We start from the raw sequence: 22365 nt of genomic DNA, 5'->3' as shown, positions 1-22365 counted from the left end.
TTTTAGCCAAAAGATCTCTCCATAGATGGCTTTACTAAAGTTTTCCATGCGTCATCCCTGAACACTTGATATCCTAGTCCGGTCTTGATGAAGATTTTTTACATCTCATTTGCTCATCACCACTCAGTTGGTCATTTTGTGGCCCAGAAATCCCTTAGCAGCCCATCTCAGAGTGCTGGATTCACAGACATAAGACTCCAAGTACCTCAGATGCCCTTGAGGTAATGGAGTTGGTCAGCCAAAGAACCGAAAGCCCCTTTTAGGCTTGGAGCCAGCAAGACATTGTCTTGGGTCCTTTTCCAACATGGTGTTGGACAGGTTTTTCAATCAATCAGTCAATCAACGGTAATTATTGAGTGCTTACTGTGTGCAGAGCACTGTACTAAGCACCCAGGAGAGTACAATATAGCAGAGGTGGTTCCTTCCATGCAACTGAAAACCACCGTATCTGAGTCATGCCAACACGACAGCTGTCTCTGGCACTTTGACATATTTTTATATCCCTCCTCGGCAACTGTGGTTTATGTACGTTCAATCAAACTTTCAATTGGTATTTGTTAAGCAATGACTCCGGGTCAAACGCTATTCTAAGCTCTGAAGTAGGTACAAATTAATTAAGTGGGACACAGTGCTTCTCCCACATGGAGCTCACCACCTAAATAGGAGGGAGAACAAATATTTAATCCCCATTTCACAGTTGAGGAAACTGAGGCCCAGAGTAATAAATGACTCGTCCAAGGTCACCCAGCAAGGGATTGGCAGATCCAGGATTAGAACCCAAGTCCTTTGACTCCCAGGCCTGTGCTCTTTCCTCTAAGGCAAGCTGCTTCTAGTGACAACACATAGCAGAAAAGTAGCATTTTATTTAAAGAAAGGGCTGGAACCTTTGAAAGAAGCTTCTCAAGATTTAGGTTCTGGCAGACAGAAGACCTGGGTTCTCCCCAGTTTGTAACTAGCACTGCATAGCTTCCTCCTATTAGTAAATTACTTTAGTGTCTGATACCCCCGTTGGACTAAGCGTAGAAATGATGTCTATTTACTTAGACTGTAAGCTCCACGTGGGCAGGGAACATATCTACCAACTCTGTTCTACTGTACTCTCGCAAGTGCTTAGTACAGTGCTCTGTACCCAGTAAGCACTCAATAAATACTATTGCTTGATTCTATTTTACTCCCCTAAGCACATAGTACAGTCTTCTGCATACAATAAATGCTCAATCAATAGCAATGATGATTAATAGCTAGAAGACCTGCTACCACTCTGAACATCTCAGTGAGATCCCTCAGACTTTCACATCCCCTCCCTCTGACCTTAGGCAAGTCTATGTGAGTAATAATAATAATAACTATGTTTTTTGTTAAGTGCTTAATATGTGCTAGGGTATGAAGGGTTAGGGTAGATACAAGATAGTCAAATTGGACTTAGTCCTTGTGTCACTTGGGTCCCACAGTCTAAGAAGAATAGGTATTGAACCCTCATTTTACAGATGAAGAAACTGGGACACAGAGCAGTTATGCGACTTCCCTAAGCTCCCACAGCAGGGAAGTGGCGGAACCAGGTTTGGACCTGTGCTCTTTAATGATGGTATTTGTTAAGCACTTACTATGTGCAAAGCACTGTTCTAAGCACTGGGGGGATACAAGGTGATCAGGTTGTCCCACATGGGGCTCACAGTTTTAATCCCCATTTTACAGATGAGAGAACTGAGGCACAGAGAAGTTACATGACTTGCCCAAAGTCACACAGCTGGCGAGTGGTGGAGCAGGGATTAGAACCCATGACCTCTGACTCCCAAGCCTGGGCTCTTTCCACTGAGCCACACTGCTGCTTCTCTTTCTGCTAGGTCATGCTCTTTCTCAAATTACCCAGACATTTCAGAGCTGATAAAAATTAATTTTGCCTAGCTGTGGTTGTCTCTTTCAAATTCAACCCCTTCTACGACATAATTCTTTCTTAAGAGTTTTAACTTCAACAATGGCTGGCACATCCTCCTTCCTGGCTCCTTCCACAACTCATTCACTTATTCAATAGTATTTATTGAGCACTAACTATGTGCAGAACACTGTACTAAGTGCTTGGAATGTACAAATCGGTAACAGATAGAGACAGTCCCTGCCTTTGACGGGCTTACAGTCTCAGTGGAAAGAGCACAGGCTTTGGAATCAGAGGTCATGGGTTCGAATGCCGGCTCTGCCACTTGTCAGCTGTGTGACTGTAGGCAAATCATTTAACATCCCTGTATCTCAGTTACCTCATCTGTAAAATGGGGATTAAGACTGTGACCCTCCACGTGGGACAACCTGATTCCCCTGTGTCTACCCCAGCGCTTAGAACAGTGCTCTGCACATAGTAAGCGCTTAACAAATACCAACATTATTGTTATCATTATTAGTGGGGGGAGTTAGTTTCACAATGAGAACTTGGAGTTACAGTATCATCAACAGTCAGCATCCCCCTTCCTGCTCTCTCCTGCAATTCATACTTAATCGTTTCGACATCAACAGCCAGCCCCTCTTCCTTCCTGTCCTCTCCCACAATCGGTTCTTAGAGTCATGACTTCTGAAACAGCCAGCACCCTCTAGACTGTAAGCTCTTTGGGGGCAGGGAACGTGTCTACCAACTCCTTTGTACTGTATTCTCCCAAGCCCTTAATACAGTGCTCTGAACCACGTAAGCCTTAATGCTCAATAAATATGATCAATTGATTGATGGATTGATTACCCTTTCAGCAGAAGGGACCCCTTCTTTCGACTTGCTTGGGGATCCTGACTTGAAACTTTTGCCACTGTTACAGTGTCTGAGAAGTAATAATAATAATAATTATTGTACTTGTTAAGCACTTACTATGTACCAAGCACTGTAGCTGGGGTAGTCAGGTTGGACACAGTCCTTGTCCCACCTTGGGCTCACACTCCTAATCCCCATTTTACTGATGAGATAACTGAGGCTCAGAAAAGTGAAGTGACTTGCCCAAGGTCACATAGCAGACATGTGGTGGAGCTGGGATTAAATCCATGATTTTCTGGCTCCCAGTCCCCCAGAACCGTGCTCTATCCACTGAGCCATGCTGCTTCTCTCACTGAGCCACACTGCTACCATATGGGCATGAGGTCAGAATGCATGGACCAACAACTCTCAGCTCTGAATTACCTGGTTACCACAAGTTCTGGAATACTTAAAGTTTTAATGTTTAATTTTTGCCCATGCACACAGTGAATTCCACAGAATTGAGTCCTGCGTGTCTCTCCTGCTCCCCACCCCATGGGTGTTAAAGCAAACTTCTTGCAGGAGAGGGAAAAGGCATAAAAAAGGCAATGGGAATAGAATATTCTAAGCCATGAGCTAAGCAGTGGATGCAATGCAAAGGGGGGACAGAGGAAAGCCAATCAAAGCACTAAAATTAAAGAGTTCTGAATGATTGTCATCTTTGTCATGGTGGATTGAAGACTATCGAGAATTTTTAAGGTGCATTTTTTGGCGGTACTCAACCAACTTGCTAGAAACATGGAACACCATCCATGGCCAAGAAAATCTTTGCGGTGAAAAGTCCTTTACACTACGCTAACAGTTGTCACTGTGCAAACACACCTTATTAGTCAGGGTTTGCTATGAATTATGATATGAGAGGAGATGCTTATACAATCAAGGGTTTTGAAATAAACAATTCCTGCCCCAGAAGCACAATAAATGGTCTTACCGTATAGAGCTCATTAAGAACTTTCATTAAATCTTCATGAAGCTGGAATGCGATTTCTTTGCTCTGTAATTAAAGAGAAACTATTAGAGAAGAATACATAAAAATATGAAAGCAATTTGCTCCTCCATCATTAGCATCCATCTTGAAACTTCTATTGGTTTTGTCTATGGTATTTGTTAAGCACTTACTATGTGCCAGGCACGGTACAAAGCAGTGGGAAAGGTACAAAGTTGTCAGGTTGGATACAGTCCCTTGTTCTGCATGGGGTTCCTAGTTTTAATCCTCATTTGACTGATGAGGTGACTGAGGCACAGAGAAGCTAAGTGATTTGCCCAAGGTCACATAGTAGACAAGAGGCGGAGGCGGGATTAGAGCCTGGGATCTTCTGACTCCCAGGACCGTGCTTTAACCATTAGGCTATGCTGCTTCTCCTACTTCTTTGTCCTTAGTGATGGATAATAATAATAATGATTGTAATATTTGTAAACCGCTTACTGTGTGCCAGACACAGTGTCCATACAGGTTGGACACAGTCCCTGTCACATGTGGGGCTCACAGTCTCAATCCCCATTTTACAGATGAGGGAACTGAGGCAGAGAGAAGTAAAGTGACTTGCCCACGGTCCCACAGCAGACAAGTGGCAGAGTTGGGATTAGAACCCATAATCTTCTGACTTCCAGGCTCATGCTTGATTGACTACGCCATGGATGATGTTGATGGTGATGATGAGGAAGATCAGTCAATCGAGGGTATTTATGGAGCATTTGGACACTTACGCAATCATTTATACACATCCCCAGCATTTGTGTTCATTTCACTATTCAATTATTCTGCTTCCACTATTTGTAAATAATTTTATATCTGTTGCTCCCACTAGAGTGTAAGCTCCTTATGGACAGGAATTGTGTTTTGTGCTGCTTTTGTGTTTCCCAAGAGGTTAGTCATTCAGTCAATCAATCAATCAATCATTTTTATTGAGTGTATCGTTCAGTACACTGTACCCAGTGGGTGCTCAATAAATGCCATTACTCCTCTTACTAGGTGAGCTCATGATAGCACTGGAAAGAGGAAAAAAGACATGAGGACCTCCATCTTAAGGGAAGAGTAGGGCAAAGGTTCGGTCTGACTTTAGGACAATAACTTGAATTAATGCAACTGATTTACATGTGGGATTGAGAAGCAGGGTTGACTAATGGATAGAGTACTGGCTTGGGAGTCAGAAGGACCTGTGTTCTAATTCCGGCTTCTCCACTTGCCTGCTGTGTGACCATGGGCAAGTCACTTCACTTCACTGTGCCTCAGTTACTTCATCTGTAAAATGGGGATTGAGATTTTGAGCCCCATTCGGGGCATGGACTGTGTCCAATCTGATCACCTGGTATTTACCTAAGAAGTGAGTACAGTGCCTGGCACAGTATAAATGCTTAACAAATACCATAAAAACCCCCCAAAAGTTTGTACTTTCTTTCAAATGAGATTTTTGTATGAAAAAACTCATTTTCACTATGGTGCCAATAGGACTAAAATCAGACTTCAGGGACTCTGAATTGAATTACAGAGTTTGTGTTGTCGTAGCCCAATTTGTAGAAAGTAGTCACAGTGCTACAGCTCTTGAGGTGCAATGCGGCAAGGGGGTGTGGGGAAGGAAGGTAGTCCACAGGGAAATGGTGACCAAGGAAACTAGCCTAGTAGTCCCAAAGGAACCAGGTTAGAAAGTATCACCGGGCTGCCGAGATCGATCCATCAAGGGTATTTATTGAGCACTTTCTGTGAGCAGAGCATACTAAGTACTTGGGAGAGCACAACAGATTTAGGAGACACGATCCTTGCCTTCGAGGAGTTTATAGTCTCATACGGGAGACAGGGGTTAAAATAAATAACATAGAGGGGGAGCTAGGGATATGTCCAAAAGTGGGGTGAAGGGTTAGGCCATTATCAAAGTGGTTTGTGAGTACAGAGTCAGGTGGGTGGGGGGTGCAGTAGAGAGGGCGAACAAGACGGGGAGATGAGAATTTAGGGAATGCTTCCCGCATGAATTGGGATTTTTGTTGGGTTTTGTAGATTGGGAATGGTGGTGGTCTGCCGGGCATGTCCCCCCATTCTATGCCTTATTGAAGGCTCAGCTCCTCCAAAAGACCTCCTCAGACTAAGCCCCACTTTTCTTCATCTCCCACTCCCTTCTGTGTCACCCTGACTTGCTCCCTTTGCTCTCCCCCCCACCCACAACCCAGCCCCACAGCACTTATGTATATACCTCTAATTTTACTTCTTTGCAACGATGTCTATCTTCTTCCTTCTAGACTGTGAGGTCACTGTGGCAGGGAATGTTACTGCTTATTGTTGTATTGTACTTTTCCAAGTGCTTAGTACAGTGCTCTGCACACAGTAAGTGCTTAATAAATACAATTGAATGAATGAATGAATGAATGGGGCAAGGGGTCAATGGTGATAAAGATGAGAGTGAGGCAGGGCGTGTAGGTGGGGTTAACCTTGGAATTATCCTTGACTCCCCTCTCTCATTCACCCCACAGAGTCCATCGCTAAATCCTGTTGGTTCCACTTCACGGCATCGCTAAAATCTGCCCTTTCCTCTCCAACTAAACTGCTACCGCATTAATACAGTCACTCATCCTATCCCGCCTGGATTACTGCATCGGCCTCCTTGCTGACCTCCCAGTCTCCTGTCTCGCCCCTCTCCAGTCCATATTTCACAGTGCTGCCCAGATCATTTTTCTACAAAAATATTCAGGACATCTCACCCTGCTCCTCCACAAACTCCAGCGGTTGCCCATCCACCTCCGCATCAAACAAAAACTCCTCACCATTGGCTTTAAAGCACTCCATCTCCTTGCCCCCTCCTACCTCACCTCACTGTTCCCTTTTTACAATCTAGCCCGCACACTTTGCTCCTCTAATGCTAACCTTCTCACTGAGCCTCGCTCTTGCTTATCTGGCCGCCGACTCCTGGCCCACATCCTGCCTCTGGCCTGGAATGCCCTCCCTCCTCAAATCCGACAGGCAATTACCCTCCCTCCGTTCAAAGCCTTAATGAAGGCATATCTCCAAGATGCCTTCCCAGACTAGGCCTCCCCCCCGGCCCCAACCCCCGTTTCCTCATCTCCCACTCCCTTCTGTTTGCCCTGACTTGCTTCCTTTGTTCTTCCTCCCTGAAGCCCCACAGCACTTATGTACCTATCTGTCATTTATTTATTTGTTTTGATGTCTGTCTCCCCCTGCTAGACTGTAAGCTCACTGTGTGGTGGGGGGGGGGGGGATTTGGGGGGAGTGGATGGGGATTTGTGTCTGTTCATTATTACATTGTACTTTCCCAAGAACTTAGTACAATGGTCTGCACACGGTCATTGCTCAATAAATACGATTGAATGAATGAGTCAAGTCTGCATGCTGGACTGTAGTGCATGAGGAGCAAGATGAGGTAGGAGGGAGAGAGTCGATGGAGGGCCTTAAAGCTTATGGCAAGGAGTTTCTGCGTAATAAGGAGATGGATGGGTGACCGCTGGGGGTTTGTGAGCATCTATATTGCTTCTCCAAGGAGATGGACACAAGAAAGGTCTATGAACTTCCTGGCAGAGTTCTCAAACTGCTGGCTTTTTTCTGCATGTCAGGGAAGACAGTACTGGTTTGGCTCAGACTCTGACATCTCTCTTTGCTGTAATGAGCTGGGGCTTTAATGTTTTTCTTTGTGTCTTTCCCTCTGGGATTTTCAACGGGGTGTTAAAAAACAAAAACGAACCTCTCAGGGGTGAAAGAAGAGCCACAGGTAAGCATTGACAGCAAAGGGAAACACATTCCATTTCTGGCAAATATTTGTTCTTCTGAAATTATTTATTATGCCCCTGTCCCCCCGGCTCTCAAATCAACATCAGATTTCAATCAAGGCTCTTCATCTCCTATTCTCTTATTCAAAACTTCCTGGTTTTTTTTTTTAGGGTATTTGTTATGCGCTTACTATGTGCCAGGCACCATACTTAGCACTGGGATAGATACAGGCACATTAGGGTGGATACAGTCCATGTCCCACAGGGGGCTCACAGTCTTAAGTCCCATTTGACAGATGAGGCCACTGAGACCCGGACAAGTGAAGTGATTTGCCCAAGGTCACACTGCAGACAATTGGTAGAGCCGGGATTAGACACAGGTCCTTCTGACTCCCAGGCCCATGCTCTATCCACTAGACCACGCTGCTTCTCCTGACGGGATCAAAAGGTGCTTTGCAACACTCAAAGGTGCTTTGCAACACTCAAAGGTGCTTTGCAGCACTTCCATTTCACCTAATAATATTTGTAATTGTTATTATTAATTACTATTACCTGACATTACATCTTTGGGTGGGAGGTGATGAGCACAAGGGACAAGAGATTAGTGAAATGAAGTTGGCTAAGGAATTCTTGCCTCTTTGTGGTTTAGTCAGCAATCAATCAATCAGTGGTTTTTATTGAGGGTTCACGGTGTGCAGAGTAAGAAGCAGCATGGTGTAATGGATAGAGCATGGGCCTGGGAGTCAGAAGGTCATGGGTTCTAACTCCAGCTCCACTACACATCCACTTGTCTCTTGACTTCTCTGTGCCTCAATTACCTCAACTGTACAATGGGGATTGAGACTGTGAGCCCCACAAGGGATTGTGTTCAACCCCATTTGCTTGTTTCCACCCTGGTGCTTAGTGCAGTGCTTAGCATATTGTAAGTGCTTAACAAATGCCTCATTTTTTTTTTTTTACTAAGTGCTTGGGAAAGTATGATATAACAGAGCTAATAGACACATTCCCTGCCCACAGTGAGCTTACGGTCTATAGTCTGTACACAAACCAGGACACTGGAGGTTTGGGTTCTGTTTGGTGGGGGGTAACTGGAGCCTCCACTGGGTGCAATGCACTGTACAAAGGGTTTGGGAAAGTATGGAACAAGCACACGTGGCCTCGTCTAGCCGCGTGGAAAGAAGCAGTGTGGCCTAGCAGCAAGAGTCCTGGCTTGGGAGTTAGGAGTCTGGATTCTAATGCCTGCTCCAGAAAGAGCCCGGGCTTGGGAGTTAGAGGAGATTGGTTCTAATCCCAGCTCTGCCATTTGTCTGCTCTATGACCTTGGGCAAGCCACTTAACTTCTATGTGCCTCAGTTACTTCATCTGTAAAATGGGGATTAAGACTGTGGGCCCCATGTAGGACATAGACTGTGTCCAACCTGATTACCTTCTATCTACCCCAGCACTTTCATTCATTCAATCATTCATTTAATCATATTTATTGTGTGAAGAGCACTGTACTAAACGCTTGGAAAGTACAATTTGGCAACAGATAGAGACGATCCCTACTCAACAATGGACTCACAGTTTAGAAGGGGGAGAAGGACAACAAAACAAAACAAGTAGACAGGCATCAATAGCATCAATATAAATAAATAGAATTATAGATATATACACTTCATTAATGAAATAAATACACTTCATTAATGAAATAGAATAATAAATATGTGCATATATGCAAAAGTGCTGTTGGGTGGGGAGGGGGATAGAGCAGAGGGAGGGAGTCGGGGAGACAGAAAGGGGAGGAGGAGCAGAGGGAAAGGGAAGGCTCAGTCTGGAAAAGCCTCCTGGAGGAGGTGAACTTTCAGTAGGTCTTTGAAGGGGGGAAATGTGCTAGTTTGGCAGATGTGAGGAGGGAGGGCACTCCAGGCCAGAGGAAGGATGTGGGCCAGGGGTAGATGGTGGGTCAGGCAAGAACGAGGCCCAGGGAGGTTAGCAGCAGAGGAGCAGTGTGCAGACTTTGCTGTAGTAAGAGAGAAGGGAGGTGAGGTAGGAGGGGGCAAGGGGATGGAGAGCTTTGAAGCCAACAGTGAGGAGTTTTTGCTTGATATGAAGGTTGATAGGCAATGACTGGAGATTTTTGAGGAAGGGTGGTGACATGCCCAGAGCGTTTCTGTAGAAAGATAATCCGGGCAGCAGAGTGAAACATAGACTGAATTAGGGAGAGACAGGAGGTTGGGAGATCAGAAAGGAGGCTGATGCAGTAATCCATTCGGGATAGAATGAGTGAGTGTACTAACAAGGTAGTGGTTTGGATGAAGAGAAAAGGGATGATCTTGGTAATGTTGTGAAGGTGAGACTGGCAGGTTTTGGTGACAGATTGAATATGTGGGGTGCATGAGAGAGCGGAGTCAAGGATGACACCAAGGTTGTGGGCTTGTGAGACGGGAAGGATGGTAGTGCCATCCACAGTGATGGGGAAAGTCAGGGAGAGGACAGGGTTTGGGAGGGAAGAGAAGGAGCTCAGTCATGGACATGAGTTTTAGGTGGCGGGCAGATATCCAGGTGGAGATGTCCTGAGGGTAGGAGGAGATGCGAGCCTGGAGGGAGGGAGAACAGGGGAGGAGATGTAGATTTGGGTGTGATCTACGTAGAGAGGATAGTTGAAGCCGTGGGAGCCAATGAGTTCACAAGGGAGTGAGTATATAGATGGAGAACAGAAGGGGACCAAGAACTGACCCTTGAAGAACCCCTACGTTTAGGGGATGTGAGGGAGGAGCCCATGAAGGAGACTGAGAATGCACTTAGCAAGTTACCTGGCACATAGTAAGTGCTTAATAAATAACATAAAAAAACCTTACAAAATGCTTGGCACATAGTACTTAACAAATTCCACAGTTATTATTATTAAATAATAATAATAATGATGGCATTTGTTATGTGCTCACTATGTGCAAAGCACTGTTCTAAGCACTGGGGTAAGTACAAGGTAATGAAGGTGTCCCACATAGGACTCACAGGCTTCATCCCCATTTTACAGATGAGGGAACTGAGGCCCAGAGAAGTTAAGTGACTTGCCCAAAGTCACACAGGTGACTAGTGGCAGATGTGGGATTAGAACCCACGATCTCTGGCTCCCAAGCCCAGGCTCTTTCCACTAAGCAATGCTGCTTCAGGCCCGGACCCAAAATCTAAATATAGGGTCCAGTCATTACAGGTCACCTGATTTAACTCTCCCCTTTTGACATGACCCAGGTACACTTAATGTTTTTGAGTAAACAATATACAAATCAAGAGCTCTTGTCCCTGACTCCCCCCTAAACTCCTTTGTTGGAGTAGTAGCAGTGTTCATATCACAGAGAGAGGATTTCTTTAATGGCACTAAACTCTCCGACTCTTCGTTGTTCTGATTAACACTGAGGAGAATAGAAGTTTTCATTCATTCTATCATATTTATGGAGCACTTACTGTGTACTAAGTGCTTGGGAAAGTACATTACAACAGTAAACAGTGACATGCTCTGCCCACAATGAGGTTATAGTCTGCGGAGGCTGGGGGGATAGACATTAATACAAATAAATAAAGGTACAGGTATATACTTATGTACATAGGTGCTGTGGGCCTGCGAAGGGGGAAGAGCAAAAGGAGCAAGTCAGTGTGATGTAGAAGGGAGTGGGAGATGATGAGTGGGGGAAGGTCTCTTGCAGAAGATGAGCCTTCCATAAGACTTTGAAGGAGAGCAGAGTCATTCATCGCCTGTCGGATTTGAGGAGGGAGGGCGTTCCAGGCCAGAGGCAGGATGTGGGTCAGAGGTTGGCGGTGAGACAGGTAAGATGGGGTCACAGTGAGAAGATCAGCACTAGAGAAGTGAAGGGTGTGGACTGGGTTGTAGAAGGAGAGAAGAGAGGTGAGGTAGGAGGGGGCAAGGTGATGGACAACTTTGAAGCCAAGAATGAGGAGTTTTTGTTTGATGTGGAGGTGGATGGGCAACACTGGAGTTTTTTGAGGAGTGGGGTGACATGTCCTGAATGTTTTTGTAGAAAAATGATCCGGGCAGCAGAGTGAAGTATGGACTGGAGCAGGGAGAGACAGGAGGCTGGAAGGTCGGCAAGGAGGCCAATGAAGTAATCCAGGTAGAATGGGATGAGCGATTGCATTAATGTGGTAGCTATTTGGATGGAGAGGAAAGGGCAGATTTTAGCGATGCTGTAAAGGGGGAACCGACAGGATTTGGTGACCGATTGAATATGTGGGTTGAATGAGAGAGAGAGAGAGAGAGAGAGAGAGAGAGAGAGAGAGAGAGAGAGAGGAGTCAAGGATAATGCTAAGGTTACAGGCCGGTGAGACGGGAAGGATGGTGGTACTGACAATAGCGATGGGAAAGTCACAGGGAGAAGGATTTGGGTGCAAAGATAAGGAGCTCTGTTTTGGACGTGTTAAGTTTGAGGTGATGGGAGGCCATCCAAGTAGAAAGGTCATTCAAGTAGGATTATCTCATGATTCCTATATTCTTTGATCCTAATTTTGAATCCTCTTACTCGCCTTAATTTTTTCAAATCCTTCAAGAGGCCTTCCCTAAACAAGCCCTCATTTCCTCTTTTCCCACTCCCTTCTGAGTCACACTGTCTTGTTCCCTTGATTCACCCTCCCCGCCAGAAACCTACAACACTTATGTACATATCCATAACTTATATTAACATCCATCCCCCCCTCTAGACCACAACCTTGCTGTGGGTAGGGAATGTATTTGTTTCACTGTTGTGTTGTACTCTCCCAAGCGCTTAGTACAGTGCCCTGCAAATGGTAAGCACTCAATAAATAGGATTGATTGATGGATTCAAATAATCTGGGTTCAGTGTTTGTAAATTCATTGACTGTGGACTATATACAGGTTTCCCTTCACTCAATGTAATTTAACCAACACAGTTTTGAGTGTCCACTCTTAATGCACATAATACGTTATCCTGTTTGTTTTCATCACAGTGCCAAGTTCTGAGTAACCATTGTTTTCTATGTGCACACAGTGCGACATAGCATCTTTCAAAAGCATATAACAACCCATAATAATAATGATGGTGATGGTATTTGTTAAGAGCTTACTAAGTGCCAAGCACTGTTCTAAGTGCTGGGGTAGATACAAGGTAATCAGGTAATCAGGCTCAGTCTTAATCCCCATTTTACTGATGAGGTAACTGAGGCACAGAGAAGTTAAGTGACTTGCCCAAAGTGACACAGCTGAGAAGTGGCAGAGCCAGGATTAGAACTCGCAACCTCTAACTCCCAAACCTGTGCTCTTTCCACAGACTACACCATATAGAATTTGGCTCCGACACCAAAACATCCAAGGCTTACTTGCTCCAGAGCCATTGGTAGCAAAGTTACAGTTCTGGTGAAGATGAGAATTGCCACCTCCTCTGCCAGTGGTGACTGGGCAACTGGACTGTGTCCAACCTGATTTTCTTGTATCTACCTCAGCACTTAGTTCAGTGCCTTGCACAAAGTAACGCTTAACAAATCCGCCAATTATTATTCTAGGAGGAGGCTCCACCCCTGGCGGTGAAGCCAAGCTCTCCTGAAATCAGAGAAAAAGGAAGTGAGGAGAGTTGGAGCTAATGGCTCATTCATTCATTCAACTGTATTTATTGAATACTTACTGTGTGCAAAGCACTGTACTAAGCACTTGGGAGAGTACAGTAGAACAATAAACAGACACACTCCCTGCCTGATGCCCATCTGCCTTCCTTCCAAATGGAAAACGTCTTCAATTGAGAATGAATTTCCCTCTACCTAAACTACATGGTGGGGGAAAAAGGAAGTTACAGTGGGTTGATTTGGTCATTATCTTAACTTGGGGGGTTATGTTAGACAAAACCCTGGTTCTCAGTCTTTTTGCCAAGAAAGTTTTTGAGGAAAACAACAAGGCCTAACTGCATGCCTTTTGTTAATCAAATCCTTAGCTAGGCTCTGACCATTTCAGACCTTGAGGCTGTAAATATTACCTAGCAAATCTTGTTTTCTTAATGGTATAGTAAGTGCTAGGGTAGATACAAGTTAATCAGGTTGGACACGGACTGTTTCCCTCATGGGCTTCACATGTTAATCCCTATTTTAGAAGGGAATAAGACACGCTTAATTCCTTGCTCAAAGAAACTCAGAGAAGCTCAGAGAAGCAGCATGGCATAATGGATAGAGCACTGGCCTGGGAGTCAGAGATGATAGGTTCTTATCCCGGCTCCACCACTTGTCTGCTGTGTGACCTCAGGCAAGTCATTTCACTTCTCTGTGCCTCAGTTTCCTCATCTGTAAAATGGGGATGGAGACTATGAGCCCCCTATAGGACAGGAACTGTGTCCAACCCAATTCACTTGTATCCACCCCAGCGCTAAGTACAGTGCCTGGCACATAGTAAGAGCTTAACAAATACCACAATTATTATTATTGTTATTTTATAGATGAGGTAACTGAGGCACAGAGAAGTTTAGTGAGTTGTCCAAGGTCACATAGCAGGCAAGTGGCAGGGCCAGAATTAGAACTCAGGTCCTTCTGACTCCTGATTTTGTGCTCTATTCATTTAAGCCACACCTTGTCTTCAGTTTTCCCTGTTGTGATCTTTTCCCATTTTGAGTTACTCTTGAAACCTTAATTTGATCTTATTTGGGTTGGGAGTTTGGTTCGGTCGTGGCCAATGGAGTCCTGCGTTCCCAATTTCTTATCTTCCACATCTAAATATAAGATAGCTGATTTTCATCAAGGGCATTTATTGAGCACTTCCAGTGTGCAGAACACTGTACTAAGTGCTTGGACAAGTAGGTAGATACGTTCCCTGTCCACAGTGAGCTTTTAGTCGGATTTGGATTCCCAGTTGTGGCTTTTGTCAACTCTACGGTGTTTCCGATGACAGTGTATGGATCCAAAAGCTGGACAGTGAAAAAAAAGAATAGAAAGAAAGAACATTGATTCTTTGAAATGTGGGGTTGGAGAAGGCTTTTGTGAATACCATGGATTGCCCGAAAGACAAACCAATGGATTTTGGTGGTCTTTGGAAGGCCAAATGACTCGACTTAGATTAGCATATTTTGGACACATAATCAGGAGGACTAATTCTCTGGAGAAGACACTAATGCTAGGAAAAGTCCAGGGAAAATGTGGAAGAGGCAGACCGGAAGCTAGATGGATAGAGACCATAACAAATGATAACAGAAGAGCCATTAGAAAGGTTGTGGATTATGGTAGAGGACAGTATGTTCTGGAGAAAGTAAATCCATGGAGTTGCTCTGAGTCAGAAATGACTCGACGGCACTTAATAATAATTATGGCTGGACAGCAAAGCTGCCCCAATTATGAACTCCTGAGGGGGAAAAAAACCCCTCAATGGTGTCTAATACCTCCAGGGATCCTCTAGTCTATAAACTCCTTGTGGGCAGGGATTGGGTCTCCTGACTCCATCTTGTATGGTTCTGTCCCAAGCACTTAGTACTGTGTTTTGAGCAGAGTAAGTGCTCAATAAATCCCTCAATAAATCCCCTTGATTGCCATTTTCATTCCTACAGGCCAGTCAATCGTATTTATTGAGCACTCACTATGTGCAGAGTACTGTACTAAGCACTTGGGAGAGTACAATACCACAGTAAATGGACACATTGCCTGCCTACAGTGAGCTGACAGTCTTGGGGGACAGACTATACATAAATAAATAAATGACAGATATGTACATAAATACTATCGTGCTGGGGGCGGGCGGGAATGAATAAAGGGGTACCACAGGTGTCACTTCTTTATCCCCTTCCCTCTCCTGCAGTCCCCACCCATCCCCAAGCCACTCACTTGATGATTATGAGGGTAGGTCTGGCCTACCTAAAGGCCACTGTGAAATAATGGGAAGTACAGATAATCTGGAAAGTTGCCATTACATTGGGGATTCCCACATGGTAAAGAATGGAGTTTCATAGTAATGCAGGAAAATGCTTACTTATTCAACTAAATTTCTCAAGAATTGAATTGTTCACTGGAAATAAACTTCTGCTAGATGTGCGTTAATTCTTTCAAGCCACCAGAATTCTATTTTAATAATAATTATGGTATTTGTTAAGTGCATACTATATGTCAAGCACTGTTCTAAGCACTGGGGTAGACACAAGGTAAAGGTTGTTCCACATGGGGCTCACAGTCTTAATCTCCATTTTACAGATGAGTTAACTGAGGCACAGAGAAGTGAAGTGGCTTGCCCAAGGTCACACAGCAGACAAGTAGCAGAGCCGGGAACTAGAAGCCTTGTCCTCTGCCTCCCAAGCCTGTGCCTTAATCTTCAATCTGACTTACTCTGGCTGGTTCAGCGAGCTAAATGGTACCCTGGTGGTTTTCTCTGATGATTATGTTTATAGATGGTTTCTGGCTAAAAGCAAATTCACTCATTCATTCATTCATTCTTATTTATTAAGTGCTTACAGTGTGCAGAACACTTTACTAAGCACTTTGGAAAGAACAATACAACAATAAAGAGTGATAGTCCCTGTCCACAATGACATCACAGTCTAGAGCGTGGGAGACAGACATCAGTACATATTAAGACACAACAATAAAAATAAATAAAATTACAGATATATACTTGAGCAAGTCAGGGCAACACAGAAGGGAGTGGGAGATGAGGAAAAGTGGGGCTTAGTCTGGAAAGCCCTCTTGGAAGAGATGGGCTTTCAGTAAGGCTTTGAAGCAGGGGAGAGTCATTGTCTGGCAGATTTGGGGAGGGAGGGCAATCGGGGCCAGAAGTAGGTTGTGGGCCGGGGGTCAGCGGTGAGACACGATCCTTCATTAAAGTCGCTTGCTTTTAAAGACTTGTTAAGATCCTTGTGGGCAGGGAATATTTCGGGGTTCTGTGGGACTTCCAAAAGTTTTAGTGCCGTGCATTGCACTTAGTGGGTTCTCAAATTCCATTACTACTACTGTAACGACTACTGGTAAGTAACAAGAAACTACTCTTCCATTCTAAAAAGGCTGCTTTAGTTGCCTATTATCATACCGATCCAATAAATGAAAGAATCACACACTCTTTCCTATATATTCTTTAGTTCCCTTAAATTAGAGAATCACACACTATACTTTCATTCATTCAATCATATTTATTGAGCTCTTACTGTGCACTGTACTAAGCACTTGGGAAGTACAATTTGGCAACAAATAATAATCATAATAATAATAATGATAATGTTGGTATTTGTTAAGCGCTTTCTATGTTCTAAGTGCTGGGGTAGATACAGGGTAATCAGGTTGTCCCTCATGAAGCTCACAATCTTAATCCCCATTTTACAGATGCGGCAACTGAGGCACAGAGAAGTTAAGTGGCTTGCCCACAGTCACACAGCTGACAAGTGGCAGAGCCGGGATTCAAACCCATGACCTCTGACTCCCAAGCCTGTGCCCTTTCCACGGAGCCAGGCTGCTTCAGAGACAATCCCTGCCCAACAACAGGCTCACATAAGTTCATTGTAGTCAGGGAACTTGCCTACCAACTGAGTTATACTGCACTCTCCAAGCATTGAATATGGTCCTCTGAACATAGTAAGCTCTCAGTAAATACTATTGATGGATTGATTGATTAATCGTACTGACAGGTCCTGGACTTGGATTCTCCATTAACAGGTAGGATCACTGAGTCAAATGAAAGTCTGTATGACTCTTAACCTCCCTTCTCCTTAGCAGTGAACTCCCGAAGCATGGTAAACTCACTGGAGCCAATTTTGCTTTAGAGATTTGAGGTAATAATCTATAATTCTGGAGCTATTAATGGCCTTTTGAAATAGAACTATCAGCGCAATTATGAACACAGGATTCACTAGGAGAAGATTGAAAGGGAGGGCGAAAGGATTTCCAGCTCGACTGACTTTATGTTCATAATAGATTGATTTTTAGACTGTAAGGTCGTCGTGGGCTGGGAACGTGTCTACCAACTCTATTGTATTCATTCATTCATTCAATCGTATTTATTAAGCGCTTACTTTATGCAGAGCACTCTACTAAGTGCTTGGAAAGTACTGTATTCTCCCAAGTGCTTAGTACAGTGCTCTTCACATAGTAAGCACTCAATGAATACCACTGATGATGATGATGATGATGATAATGATGACATTTGTTAAGCGCTTACTATGTGCCATGCAGTTTACTAAGCACTGGGGTGGAGACAAGCAAATTGGATTGGGCATAGGCCCTGTCCCAAGTGGGGCTCCCAATCTCAATCTCAACTTTACAGATGAGACAACTGAGGCACAGAGAAAGAAGCAAAGCGACTTGCCCAAGGTCACACAGCATGCAATCGGCAGAGCTGGGATTAGACCCAGGTCTTCTGACTCCCAGGGCCATGCTCTTTCTACTAGGCCAAGCTGCTTACACTCTAGTGGGGGATGCCAACACAAGATTGCAATTTCTCTAACACTGGCTTCATTATCTTCTGTGGCATTTACTGCATGCCAGCTGTTTGCAGAGCACTGTACCAAGTCCTTGGGCGAGTACTCCAAATTCTCAAGATCGAGTCCATGTCTTCTAGGGGCTTAACAATTAAAACCCCCTGGATAATTACATGGGTTTTTATCATTACTAAATGAGCAAAAAGGGAACGCTAACAAAATGATCAGCTTCCCCAAATCCTTAATGTGATTACATAAACTTTAAAGGTGAACGTTAACTTTGCTATGCTTCTGGGGACACTAAGGTAAACTGCTCGATTGGGTCGGGAAAAACCTTAGTAATGCAGCAAAATATTAACTTAGTTGAATTTCTCAAGAATTGAATTGTTCTTTGGAAATAAACTTCTTTTAGATATGTGTTAACTCTTTCAAGTCACCGGAATTCCCTTTTAATCTGTCTTTGATTACCTTTTTAAGAGTCTGAAAGAGTTAATCTTCAATCCGACTTACACCCGCTGCTTCAGCGAGCTAAATGGTACCCTGGTGGTTTTCTCCAAAAATAAGCAATTTAGTTTCATGGAGCAGTTTACCCAGTGGCAGTCCATCATTTCACTGCCAAAGGCTTGACTTGTTAAAGAATTTCATCTTAGGGAGCAGTATGAATTTATTATTATTATTGGATCACCGAATAAATAATTTTTTTATGGCTTTAACTGGAGAACAAAGAGGAGAGAGAAAGCGGTGAGGGAAAAAGAGAGAAGGAGAAAGGAGAATGAATAAAGGAAAACAGAATTCATCTTCCCACCCAAAACCTGTCCTCCCCTTGAATTAATCATCACTGTAGACAACACAACTATCTTCTCTGTCTCACAACTCCGTAACCTTGGCATTATTTTTGACTCATCTCTCTCGTTCAATCCACATATTCCATCTGTTACCAAATCCCGTCAGCTCTGCGTTCAAAACATCTCTATACTCTGCCATGGTTCTTGTTTAAGCATTTACTGTGTCAAGCTCTGTCCTAAGCGCTGGGGTGGATAGAAGCTAATCAAGTTGGACACAGTCCCTGTCCCACATGGGGGTCAAAGTCAATCCCTATTTTATGGATAAGGGAACTGTGCGCTCAGGGAAGTGAAATGACTCATACATGGTCATGTAGCAGACAACTGACAGAGCGTAATTAGAACCCAGGTCCTTCTGATCTCAGGCCCATCTATTGTACTCACCCAAGTGCTTAATATAGTGCTCTACATACATTATGAGCATAATAAATGCCATTGATTGATTGACCAATCCCTGGGAAAGAGTGGGACCTAATAGGAAGAGCATATGACTGAAAGTAAGAGGACCTGGGTTCTAATCCTAGCTCTGCCACTTCCCTGCTGTGTGACCCTGGGCCAGTGTCTTAATTTATCTGAGCCTCAGTTTCCCCATATGTATAATGAGGATTCAATGCCTGTTAATAATGACATCTGATAAGTGCTTACTGAGTCTAGCACTGCATTAAGCCCTGGGGTGAATACATCGTCCTCGTCCCGCATGGGGCTCACAGTCTTAATCCCTATTTTCCAGGTGAGGTCACTGAGGCCCAGAGAAGTAAAGTGATCTGCCCAATGTCACACAGCAGACAAATGGAGTCAGAATTAGAAGTCGGGTCCTTCTGACTCCCAGGCCCGTGTTCTCCCTCCAACTTAGACTGGGGGCCTTATGTAGGACAGGGACTGTGTCCTATCTGATTATCCTCTATCTACCTCAGAGATAGATGACACCTAGCAAGCACTAAAGAAATACCACAATCATTATTATTCTCTCGGGAGACTCAGGTCTCTAGTGGGTAACACCAACTCCCCCTTCGAGGACTGACACCGCCCATGTTCTCCATGGTTTAGAGATCATTTTTCTGACTGTTCTCAGTATTAGTAGTGATAGCATCTGTTGAGCACTTCCAGAGCGCAAGGCACTGTACTGAACACTCGCAAAGAGCAGCACCAGAAGTGGTACATTCCTTGCCCACAGGAAGCTTATTCTTCAACAGGAAGGGGAGACAGACAGAAAAATATCTGTGAATAAACAAAATAAATCAATATATCCATATATGTACAAACATAAATGCTAAAGATGAATAGAGTCCATAACTGCTAGAGATTGGTTATGGGGAAGCACACAGCATAGTGGATGGAGCATGGGCCTGGGAATCAGAAGGTCATGAGTTCTAATCCCAGTTCTGCCACTTGTCTGCTGTGCAACCTTGGGCAAGTCATCTCATCTGCAAAATGCGGATTGAGACTGTGAGCCCCACGTGGAACAGGGTCTGTGTCCATCTTGATTTGCTCGTATCCACCTTAGCGCTTGGTACAGTGTCCGGCACAGTAAGTGCTTAACAAATACCACAATTATTATTTATATGACTTGGGATGCTGGGAATTAGCCATTCCAAAGTAGGATTTATGACCACCGAAATGGGAAAAGACTGGTAGGAGATGAGCTCTGGACCATAAGCTCCTTGTGGGCAGGGAACATGCCTACTAACAGTGTTGCACTTTACTCTCCCAAATACTTAGAAAGGTGCTCTGCAACCTGTAAGCATTCAATAAATACCACTGATTGACTCCATACTGGACCTCAGCAGCCTGACCGTCCTGTCCACGGTTTGAATTATGAGAAGCTGGGGCATTAGGATGCTACTACGTCAGCCTTTCCTCCACCTTTGATACCAGTCCCACTAATTGTGGACTGTGGCATTTGGTAAGTGCTTACTAGGTGTCAAGCACTGTATTAAGTGCTGGAGTAGATACAAGATCATCAGGACCCACATGGGTCTCACAGTCAAAGTAGGAGGGAGAACACGTCCTGAATCACCCATTTTGCAGGTAAGTGAACTAAGGCACAGATAAGGTAAGTGACTTACCCAAGGTCACACAGCAGACAAGTGGTGGAGGTGGGATTAGAAGGCGGGTAAAATGTAAAATGGGGATTGAGTCTGTGAGCCCTTTGTGGGACAAGGGCCTTGTCCAACCCGACTATCTTGTATCTACCCCAGCGCTCAGAACAGTGCCTGGCACATAGTAAGCTCTTAACAAATACCATTACTATTATTATTATTATTCAGACTCCCAGGCCCATGCTCTTTCCTCTAGGCCAGGCTGCTTCTTTCAGTGATATAATATAATATAATAATACTGTATATTACACATCTTTTATATATATTAATTCCTGTCTCCTCAAGACTGTAAACTCACTGTGGGCAGGGAATGTGTCTACCAACTCTGTTGTATTGTACTCTCTCAAGTGCTTAGTACAGTGCTCTGCATACGATAAGCATTCAATTGATGATGATGATGGTGATAATAATATCAATACATTATATCAGAATGATATAAAGAAAATAATATAAGACAGTAGCCTCTCTTCCTGATTCCACACTTCTTTTAGAGGGATTTTTATATGTTTGGGAGACCTCTTTTCTCTTTGATTTAGGATTTATCATCCAAAAGGTCATTTAGAGTTTATTGACTCCTGAGACCTCAAATCCAGCAATGTCGCACATTCCACCACCAGGAAAAGACTCAGTGGCTCATTTAACACCACTGATTGCATGTAATGTTTGTTACAGTGGGACTCTTCAGAACACAAATAGATCACTTAGATAAAGTTAATTTATTTTTGCCTTTTACAACTTAATGCTGGTGTTAATTTTCCAATACCAACACCAGTCTTCTGTGGAGTTTCTGTGGTGGTGGGGACAGGATCAAACCAGTCGATCAATCAATCATTGATATTTATTGAATGTTAACCATGTGCTGAGCACTGTACTAAGTACCCAGCACTGTACTAAACACTTGCAAAATGAACAACAGGAATGTTACAAGGAAGAAGGAAACAACCCAAATTCTGATCAGCTTGGTAACTAGGCAGGAGGCTGCTGGCAGCAATCAAGCAATCAACCAATGGCATTTATTGAGTGCTTATCATTTGCAGAGCATTGCACTAAGCACTTGGGAGAGCACAATACAACAGAGTTGGTAGAAGTAAGTAGGAAGAAGTTCAGTTCACTCATTGTTCCAAATAAAAATATCCATGCCCACAAAGAAGCGGTCGAGGGAGAGGTTGGTAGTTGGTATCAGAGCTCTGCATATATGATATGAGAAGTAGCATAGCTTGGTAGATAGAGCATGGTCCAGGGAGTCAGAAGGAGCTAGGTTCTAATCCTGGCTCCACTACACATCTGCTGTGTAACCTTGGGCAAGTCACTTAACTTCTTTGGGCCTCAGTTACCTCATCAGTCAAATGGGGATAAGGGTGCGAGCTCCATGTGGGACAGGGACTGTGTCCAACCTGATTAACTGGTATCTTCCCAAGTGCTTAGAGTGCTTGACACATAGTAAGTGCTTAAAAAGTACTATTATTATCTGTATTTCTCCCTCAGCACTGGGTGATGAAAACCCGCAGACTCAGGCTGAAGAAATAGAGGGGCAGTGGGAGGAAGACTGACTCTTTACGGCATATTGCAGC

At 44.1% G+C, this 22365-nt stretch overlaps 1 protein-coding gene across 2 annotated transcripts in view; it reads right to left on the bottom strand.

Moving 5' to 3' along the window:
- Positions 1-22365, bottom strand: part of SRGAP1 (SLIT-ROBO Rho GTPase activating protein 1) — a 288890-nt gene that overhangs the window by 109720 nt on the left and 156805 nt on the right. For both annotated transcript variants that reach the window (XM_029058561.2, XM_029058559.2), the window contains exon 4: positions 3699-3761. In XM_029058561.2, coding sequence (XP_028914394.1) covers positions 3699-3761 — 63 coding nt within the window. The remainder of the gene's footprint in view (positions 1-3698; positions 3762-22365) is intronic.

The sequence above is a fragment of the Ornithorhynchus anatinus genome, chromosome 2, assembly GCF_004115215.2.
Source record: "Ornithorhynchus anatinus isolate Pmale09 chromosome 2, mOrnAna1.pri.v4, whole genome shotgun sequence".
Lineage (NCBI taxonomy): Eukaryota > Metazoa > Chordata > Mammalia > Monotremata > Ornithorhynchidae > Ornithorhynchus > Ornithorhynchus anatinus.
The sequence above is the reverse complement of the archived record's forward strand: the minus strand, read 5'-3'. Positions and strand labels throughout refer to the sequence as shown.